Raw genomic sequence first — 10,504 nt, 5'->3', positions numbered from 1 at the left:
ACAAGAAAAAAAAAACACCTTTTAACAGGGTAAAAAGAACGTAGAAACCTCAGAGAGAGCCACATGTGAGGGATCCCTCTCCCAGGACGGACAGAAGTGCAATAGATGTCACATGTAAAGGGGAACATCATCAAGATAAGGGTATTTGCAGCATTGATTAGCATAATGGAAGATACATGAATTGAGGAATTATTGTCAGTAATGGTAGAGTATGTGAGTAGACATAATGCAAATCAAGCAGTCTTGTTGTAATCATAGTCCAGGATCAGCTGCCACCACGAATCAGGATCCACCATCATGGTCTGATGCCACCATAGTCCAAAATCCATCGTCATGATCCACTGCCGCCATCAGGATCCACCATCGTGACCCACCATCGTGGTCCACCATCAGCTGCCAACATGATCATGGTCCACCACCACTATCCACGATCAGATGCCAACACGATACGGGATCCGCCGATATGATCAAGATCAGCCAGCATGGTACAAGAGCCACCATTACTGTCACGATCAGCCAGTGTGATACAGGATCCGCCATTATGATCACGATCTCTGATTCTCAATCCACCATCATAATCCGCAGCTGTGGCCCACGATCTGCAAACGATAAGGCATAGGGACTCCGGGGATGAAGTCAAGTCAGTAACATGTCTTGATGAGACAATAATTTGTTTGATGTGATAAGGATGGAGAAGAGGAAAGAGAAGCTCCATGTGTCATGTGTCCCCCGACATTCTAGACCTATAGCAACAGAACTAAGAGAAGGTCCAAGACAAACCTGGACCAGCTCTAACTATAAGCTTTATTATAAATGAAGGTTTTAAGCCTACTCTTAAACGTACAGAGGGTGTCTGCCTCTGTTTCGGCGAAAACAGTGGCCACGCGATGCGAAGCAGCTGAGCGTCTCTCTCAAATTAAACGCTGTTCTTTCCACCAGACCCCACGATAAATGCCGGCACTGTGGGAGGATGAGCCACACTGACGAGGACGGCTCATACAGTGATCATGAGTGCCATAAATGTGGAAAGAAAGGCCACACCGGGGAGGGACGTCACAAGATGAAAGGCATGTTCAAGCATGGTGGGAGAGAGAAAAATAGTAGCGTGCATAGCGTGGAGACAAGTGACGATGAAAGTGCTGAAACAAAATCAGTCACAGATAATGAGCTGGGACTGAACATGTTGTCTCAAAAAGGCAAATATGCACACATTTCTGTGTTGCAGAGGGTGAATGGAAAAAATATGGAACTGGACACTGGGGCTGCTGTTTCTTTGAGGGGACTGTACCAAAGCTCCCTTTGACATGTGCCTCTGCACCTGAGCTGTTCCAACAGGCTATGGACCAGGTCCATATTGAACAGCTGTGTATGGGCCAGGCGAGGACCACCTAATTACGCTTGATGCAGTCCTGGGAAGTCTGGAGGAGTACGGCCTGCATGTTAAACCAGATGAATGTCTATTTTTCCAGGAGTCAGTGGTGTACCTGGCCCACATCATTGATGCAGCAGGTCTCCACAAATAGAAGGAACAAGTCATTGTGGATGGTCCTGCGCCCATCTACGTCAGCCAACTACATTCTTTTCTCTGAATGATTAATTAGTATGAAGTTGGCAGAATGCTTTGTGCAGGTTATCAAATTACGACACCAAAGTGCTCAATGTTTTTATGTTGTTATGGGGAGGGTGGTGTGTTTTTTGTTTCTTTTCTTGTTATGTGTTATGCTATGATTGTTGTCTCGTCGTCGGCACACTGAGGCAAATTCCAAACAACTGTGTTGTGTGGCAATAAAGTATTAAATCCTGAATCTTTTGATGTAAAAACATCGTTAGATTGATGAATCAAACCACGACATGCTAAGTGTCTCCCCTTCAAAAAAACATAGGAAAACACACCAACATTTGGGGTTCATACATGTGAACATTAAAACTGTGAAACATTGAGAAAACAAACAAGGATCTCACAAGGGACTGTTATTCTCAAAAAACAAGCCATGATTACTGTGAACTAAAAACTAAATAAAACGTAACGTAATTGTTAAATAGCAGAGTCCAGACGATGGACAAACAGTTCGAGTTCCTCTCCAGTGAATGACCATCTAGATCGCCTTGTCCAAATCTCTGGCTGTCAATCATTCCAGACCGAAAATGTCAAACAAATTAGACACGCCCCCAAACATACCACTCTTAGAGCCATAATATTTAATGAATAATCAAAAATTGTCAGTTGGACCACTAGACACCATAACAACTAATGGAAAAAAAATCATTGACTTAGTATTTCAAGAGAGAAGTTGACATTTTACGAATGGAGGTCAATTAGAGCCACAGTCTTTGGCACCAAACCCTGATGGCACTAAGTGGTATTGCACTTTAAGCTACTTCCCCATCTTCCTTCCTTCACTTTTCAGACCTGGAGTCTACCTCCAAAAACAATAATACAGTCTATGCTTGAACCCAAACCAAAAACTCCAAACTCCCTCGCCCTCTCTCTGACCCAAAAATAATTTTATGTAGAGCATGACCGATGTATGAAAAAAAGTATGAATTAACGGTACTTTTATTTTACTAAGTTGTTTCCAATTTGGCCAACACTTCGACTCTGTTTCACAACTATTCATCATTTTTACTGATTTATATTTATTAGAAAGCTTTAGTTAGGAGATTGTGTTTCAGGTTTCACACACACACCCATACAGGGTTTCTGCCAGTGTATTGTAAAACCGGCAACCAGCTGGGCTTAAGTTGACCCCCCACCAGGCCTCAACTAAAATGTTTTAAAAGTAGCAGACTCTTTTAAGGAATAACTCAGTGAGTAGGTTGTGTGCGTAAAACATGAGCAAGTATGCAGTCATGAGACCGAGAGAGGGAGCGTGTGTGTGTGTGTGACCATGAAATAAGCAGTAAAGGAAGTATGTCTCTCATAGCCAGAAAAGACAACTGCTGATTGACAATATATTTGCACACATTTGTGTGTGCTCGCGCAACACACGCATGTGCAGAGCGCACACCAGTAACGGAGAATGCTATCTCACTTCACCACTCTGTGTGCAAATAAACAAGACATTTGTGTTCATTAAGACCAAATTATGTTGTTTTTTTCTCAGTCTGAGTTTACGTGTGTCCGATGACACTGTGTGTCTGCGTGTCAGCGCGACAGAGAGAGGAAGAGAGCGAGGGCAGTCAGGATGGGATGAATGAATAAGTATGCACAGCATTAAAGAAAGAATTCACTCATTTAAAAAAGTATCGATCATTATCTTGTGATCAATGTTGAGTTGCTGAGTTGGTGTCAGTGTGTGTGCATGTCAGTGCAAGAGAGAGATAGAGAGTCAAGTCAAAACACTCAGAGAACTTAAAGAAACACTGAGATTTCACTGAGAATTAGATTTCCCTGAGAACAATGACTGTAAGCTCAGATGTAAAAGTCAGGCATTCCACTTTGGTAGTAGCCGTAAGTGGCTTACAATCCACACAAGTGAGTTGCATACGGCTTCATCATCCATCTCTTATGTCGCTCTCTCTGCTTCTGCACCCCATGATGAATGTGCTTTATGGGCACACATGGAGCCTGCATTGTAGGATGCTATAGGCATCACCCACCACTCTACATATCAGTAGTGATGGACAACTGGCCCAATACAGGTACAAGAAGAACTGTTTTTCTTGTCCGCACAGTGCCTTTTCTTTGTTGCTTCCAAAGGGTCACTTGCAATTTCAGTGAGAAATCACATTGGAAACGAGCTCCTGATGTAGTGAGAGGGGCTTTAAAGGGCAATGCAGATACAGTAGCCCAAAGAGCAACTGGCCCTCAAATACCTGAGGAACTGTACAGTTTCCTGAAGAATCAAATCGCAGGCATCAAGTAGCTGCTGAGGTGTTCAGTCGAGGATTGAAATAGAAGTCTGAACTCTCATAGTAGGTTTCACTGTCGCAGTCAGACACAATTAGTCTGCCAGTAGGGTGTTTGTGCTGGGTCTTTATCAATTTGTAAAACGAGCTTGCTCTACTGTGCCTGAATGTATTATTTATTTCTTTTCATTTCATTCATACTTTGCATACCAATATTTGTGATTCAACTGCCTGTACCTCTCCCATATTGTTCTCTGGCCATCACATCTATGTTCCTCAACTCCACTACCCTTGTCGACTGGCTTGATCATAATGTGTCTGTTACCCCTAAGCACCTCCTACTGTTATCCTTTTACTGCTAAGGCTTCTTTAGCTGGGCAAATATAAAAGTTGTTATCAAAAGGAATCAGGTGGCAGTTTGCCATTAGAAGTCCAAGAACTCCTTTGTCTGAATCACTGATGTAAAGGGAACGCAAAGAAAGACGTGGTTGTTTCCAGAAGTCATGGAGACTTTTTGGATACTTTTTGCCCCTTTCCTTGTTTTTGGCTGCTTGCTTAATATGGGTGTTTTTAATTTACTGATGTCAAGTACCTCTACCTAGAACAAGGGGGGGGGGTTGGTTTCTGTGTCTGTGGTACAATGTTGTATGGAATATTATTGTGTAGCTGCCACCAGCTGTAATACTGGTGGCATAGACTTTCGCAACATGAAGCCAGACTGCATTCGAAGGGCCTGCATCCTTAACTTAGACAGCTGGCTCTTCCATTATGAGCGTTTGGAGATGTTTATATGATATGTAGTGTCATAATCATCCCTATACTTCTCAGAAAGATGAGTACCATCGGCAGCTGTGCCACTTCCATCCCGAGTCCGCTGGAATAAAATGGACTCTATCCAGGTCATCACATAGTTGCAGTGCCTAGGACACAAGGGTACAAGTGAAACACAGATTCCACTGCTTCATCTCCTCATACATCAACAGTAAAGGCAGCTGCCCTGATCTCCTGGGATGGTCCCTTCCCCTTCCTTGTAATCTCAATCGATTTAAAATTGTTCCAGGACATCTGTTTTATTTTGTATGACCCAGTTCTCTTCAAGAACCAACTTTGGTCACTCCTTCAAATCTGAATGCTGCCTCTTGACAACGGTAAGAGCCAAAGCAAAGGTAAAGGGTTTTTTGAAAGAGTGCCTGGTGGCAATGTCCTCCACAAGGAGTGACAGAGCTCTTGAGTTCTCTGGGGGGGATTAGAGGTCCTTATCCTTGCAAAGGACAGATGGTTATTTCTCAGCATTATGCTCCCTAAACGGACTCTGACTATTGCTTCCAGAACTACAGCAGGGGCAGCCCAGACAACAAGAAAACAGCTAGTTCTGGCTAGGTTCTCCAGGTTGATGGTCAAACGGCTTTCTCAGAGTAGTAACCATGAAGTTCTGCACCTCCCTTAGAACAGTGTCTCTCCCAAAAGTCATCCCTGAAGAGAAGCACTACATTGCCTGTAAATGATGTACTTAAATTACACTTCCCAGCAGTAGAAAAAATAGGTAAAAGTAGTTCAAACTTTACCAATATAAACGGTCAAATCCAGTTTACACAATACACAAGAGTGTTTGTTCCTAACATCAGATGACCCATATGAGAAGAGGCAACTGACCTATGTCTTCATGCCTGCAAAAATGAGTACGTTTGAGGATAACATAAAAAAAAAAACTTGGTTAGGTTAAGGCACAAAAACAAGTTAGTTAGGATTAGGTAAAAAAGACACCTCTTGTTGGATTTAGGCACCAAAACGTTTAAATATCTGGGCATACCGCTGGACTGTACTCTTAAATGGAGTGCCCATGTAGACTTTCTGTGTGGGAAACTAGCTCAAAGGCTGCACTTCCTACTTAGACTGTTCGGTGTGAGCACCGACGTCACGTCCAAATTTGATTCTGCTGTGCTTGAAAGCATAATTAGATATGGAATGGCAGCTTGGTATGGCACTCTCACAGTCCAGCCAAGGTCAAAAATTGAGAGCATAGTAAAAAACGGCTATGAAGGTGATGGGAATACTTCCCTTCAGACCGTCTACGAAGGTTCTGTGGTCAGACTAGCACACAGGATCCTTAATGACCCGTCACACATTCTTTTCCCCGAATTCGACCTGTTACCATCAGGCAGACCTTATAGAGCCTTTTGGTGTAAGACCAACCCCCTCAAGCTCTCGTTCATACCAACGTCCATCATACTACTGAACAAGGAGACGCATTGATTCGGTCATGCATCTAATAACCCTCGCAATTGTCTAGCACATTTCACACTTCAGTTTTTAAGTTTTAATGCAAGTTTCTGTTTCTTATCTGTCTATATCCTTTTGATATTTTTCATTTTAAGTGTTTTAGGGCAGGTGCAATATTCAACTCACTTTTATTCTGCATTTTTATTCTGGGTCTTGCTTGATATGTCGTAATATGTACTGTTCTGCAGCTGCTCTGCAGCACTTTGGCCCAAAAAAAATTTCCCTATGGGACAATAAAAGTACATTTGATTTGATTTTAAATCAACCTTTTTTTGGTTGAGCCACACAAAACATATTTTGGTACTTTTAGGCACAAAAGAAAATTTGTCAGGTTTATGTTGTTATAAGAAATGAGATGCTTTACTGCAGGTAGTGCAGTCAAAAACCTATAACCTATAAATCAAACAACAAAACACACCTGCATGCAAACCACCGCGTATAAAACCATAGAAACTTAATTTCACTTGCATTGCAATTTGGTTTCTTTATTCTGAGTCAGTGACAAATTGCTGAAATACTTTAATTGTATTTAGCAGTGAATCTGTTCGGCAATCAGTAACAACAGCTGCCATTGTTTGGATTATAAAAAATAAAGATAAATTCTTTTGGAAAGCACAAAACAATTTCATTACCTTATTCCATTGCGACACCACACTTAAATAACAGGTGTAGGTTGCAGCATGTGGGCTGCAATGAATTCCTTACCTGTGGTTGGAAGTCATACTGAATCATGGAAAACAATCTTACACATATCAATTCAAGGTGGTGGTAGCATAGAAATCGGCACAAAGGTCACTCGGCTATCAGATTTCTTTTGACTATCCAGAAAAAATCATCAAACGTCGAGTTAATCTAACATTCCAATATAAAGAAAAAAAGATGAAAACAAATGTAAATAATAGTGCTTCATACAGGCTAAACAATAACATGCAAATTCTGTATAATGCCCACTTACCCATCCTCAAAACTGTTCTAAACTGATAGTACAGAGTTTCACATCAAAAAGAATTATACATAGAATATTTCCTTTTTATCAAAATAAAGCAGGGTGTTGAACAGTGGTTATGTACACTTTATTTCCCACTTTATCTTTGTTTTGTTACAAATATAAATGCTAACATTGTTAGTCAAAACAAAACAAAAATATTGTGCAACTGATCCTGCAAATCCAAAGTAGAGACTGGTCATTTTTCACTTGAAGAGTGTTCCATACCTAGTGATACACTTCCCTTCTTTCACTGCTCTTGTTAGGGTTAGGTTTAGGTAGATGGATGACATGCCAAAATATCTTGATTGCCACCTAGTGTCCTGCTACAGTATAGATCATAAACTCCACCCCCTTTTAAGTTATAAGATTGGTCATGGACCAAACCATAAATTCAGAATACACATTAAATAAATAGTTTTCCAAAGATGATGTCTGTATTTGAGGGAGCTCTCATCACACTGGTGTATATTCAAGTGTTTTGTGGCATTTTTACTTAAAAAATTGATGCTATAAAAATTAGAGGAAACGTCAAGTGTGGACTTTGATACTGTGTAGTACTGATAATGATCATTACTGCGCAGACATCCCATTTAAGTCAACAGTGTCAGATGGCAGCACCCGTATCCATGTTATTTTTGTTTTCATGTTTTCAGTGGGAGGACATGTCAGCCATCTTTATTTTTAAACTATCTGAGTTGGGACAGATCAATACTAATAGTACTAGTACTATTATACGATACTATTTTTAGTTATAAACTTGATGTCAAACAATTAAGTGAAATAAATTGCTGTCTGTTTATCATTCTAATGGCCATCTCAATAAGAGTATTATGGCTTAACAAGCTCATCAAGTGAAAGAGTCACAGCAACGACATGTTGCGCAGATACAGCTTCACATTTGACACAAAACCAAAGAGTATATGTGTACTAACTGTATTATGTCCAGAAACGACTTTTGGTGGATGGATCAAAACTTACATTTGTATATATTACATAAACCATATATTCTGTAACCCTTTGCTCATATAAAGGCTACATTGTTGCTATTCTATGGCTTAAAGATAGAGAAAAGTTGTGGCAAGGCAAACCAAGTAAATATGGCAAATGTACAACTTGCTCTCACTTTGAAAGATTTGTGCAAAAAAAGAAATGTGAAATATAGAGGCAGAAACTAAATAACAACTTTCAGGTGTAAAATGTTAAAGATGAAAACAACAGTTTTCTTACAAGAACCAGTTCTGTAAAGGACAACAATCTGTGAGTGTATCTATTAAATAAATGAGTTGCTGTGTGTTACATTGCCTGATGGGGAATTTCCTTTTTTATCTCTTTCTTAAACTATCATACAACTGAAAAATCAAATGCTATTACCAGTAACCTCTGTGTATGTCCAAGTGAGCTCAGGCCACTGTATTACTTTTATATAAAAATACAAGATGGACAATGTGATCCAATGGAGAAATTTCAATTATTTACACAAAACAATTAAATAGAGAAAACATATCAGAACTAAACAGTGAAAATGTAATGTTTTCCTTTTTTGCTCTTGTTTTCTAAAGTTACAGCACTCTGAGCTCTCAGACATCATAGATTCCTTTTTAAAATTCAAATCTGTAGTCACTCCAATAATAAATCGTAATTTGCATCCTGTAATTTTTAAACTAACTATTGATTTAAATTTTAAAAAAATTGTAACAGGCAAATCTCACCCACTAAACAATGTTTTGTAGCAACACTTGCACCTTTGAGACAATGACACTCTTAAAACAATTTCTTACATTTTGCAATTACTCAAGAAAATTAATCGAAGAAAAACCAACAAATAAATACAAATGAAACACCATTTTGACCCCGGTCTGTTTAAAAGGCAGCTGTCAATATGACATAAGGAATGCTTCTGGACATTTGATTTGAAACAGGATAGTCATTATTTAGATTTTCAACACAGATGAACGGCATTTTTATTATTTGTATGTACAGTCACTGCTGTAACAAGCTACTTTTTTGTATTAACTAAAGATAAATTCACATCATTGGTGACAAAGCAATAAATTATTTGCCATCATCTGATGAAAGTTTTTGAGTTGAAAGGTAAAAAGATATGTGTATTTACATGCAGTATATCTCATGGCATGTTATAGAGCCTGGATATGCAGCATGCAAATGTAGAAATTGTGGACTTATAAAGTGTTGGTTTACACGAGGCCAAAACATGTTTTTTTCAAAAACCATAACTGCAGAAAGTTATAACTACGATATAATCAACACATGAATACTGACCATTGTATTCCCTCTGTATGTGAAATCCATGTTTCATCAATGCAATCTATTTACAAAGACTGAATACTTTTATACATACAATCCTTTGTCTTATATTGTACAATACTTACAATTACAGCATTGAATTGTGGTGTCCTTTCACACCTCAATTGTAGAGTAAAATATATATAACTATATCTCATATATGACCAGACATGATGTCAAAGCTGGTATTTCCTATACTGCACAATCATTCAAATAAAATGTAATAGCTGCAGGTAAAGGGAATTAAAAAAAAAGGCAGTGTCATGAAGGAATCATCAAGAGGGTCTCCCTTAGTTTTTTTTTCCGTGTTTTTTTGGCTTTTCATGAAAACACATGGCATCTATCTGCTCTGTGAGCTGCTCTGAATTCTTAATCACAGTTGCAGTATTGATGTCACAATTGGAAACACAACAAACGGCATGTGCTAAAGTGTCCATGACTTTCACTAGAGTTTTATAGATCTATGTGTATGTAGTCATCAGCAACACATCAGTAGGTACAGCATCTCTCCATGGCTTGTGATGGTTGTCCTGTCCTGAGAGCCTTCAATGACTAACTGGCTTGTACTTTTCAGTCTTATTGAAGTTAAAATGCTCATTGCTGCCACTGAAGCTTCCAACATTACTGGCCCTGGGTCCAGCCTCCTGGAAAAACGTTGAAAATGCCAACTCCAGATTAGGGTAAAAACTCAAAGATATCTCAGAATGTCTTCAAGTTTCCTCTCTGTGTCTTCTCGGGGACAGTCTTGGGTAGCCCTACTTCTTAGCCAGTTGGAAAGGATGTTGACCCTTTAAATATATGTGGACATATACAGATTAATCACATCAGATGCAAAAGAAAAAGGGATATTTATCCTTTATGTCCAGAGTTCCTTACCCTGAAATCCCTTCTCGCCACACTCTACCTCAACCTTACTACTGCATTTACTAACTCTAACAGTCAATTCTAATGCCTAGAACCACCGGCATGGTATGTTTTCAAGATTGTATTGGAAATATTAGATTCTTGTGTTGGCCATTAAATAGAAAAGCACTGAAATGGCTGCAACATGTCTGCAGCCAACATGGGTAAAAAATACAATGA

At 39.4% G+C, this 10,504-nt stretch overlaps 1 protein-coding gene across 23 annotated transcripts in view; it reads right to left on the bottom strand.

Annotated features, from left to right (window-relative positions):
- Window positions 1-6,593: 6,593 nt before the first annotated feature.
- col13a1 (collagen, type XIII, alpha 1) overlaps window positions 6,594-10,504 on the bottom strand; it is a 107,899-nt gene continuing 103,988 nt past the window's right edge. For all 23 annotated transcript variants that reach the window (XM_035172122.2, XM_035172124.2, XM_035172132.2 and 20 more), the window contains one exon: window positions 6,594-10,209. In XM_035172122.2, the coding sequence (XP_035028013.1) occupies window positions 10,177-10,209 (33 nt within the window). In that variant the 3' untranslated portion in view covers window positions 6,594-10,176. The remainder of the gene's footprint in view (window positions 10,210-10,504) is intronic.

This window comes from Hippoglossus stenolepis, chromosome 12, assembly GCF_022539355.2.
Source record: "Hippoglossus stenolepis isolate QCI-W04-F060 chromosome 12, HSTE1.2, whole genome shotgun sequence".
NCBI classification, from domain to species: domain Eukaryota; kingdom Metazoa; phylum Chordata; class Actinopteri; order Pleuronectiformes; family Pleuronectidae; genus Hippoglossus; species Hippoglossus stenolepis.
Note: the sequence above shows the minus strand (reverse complement) of the source record. Positions and strands in the feature narration are given on the sequence as shown.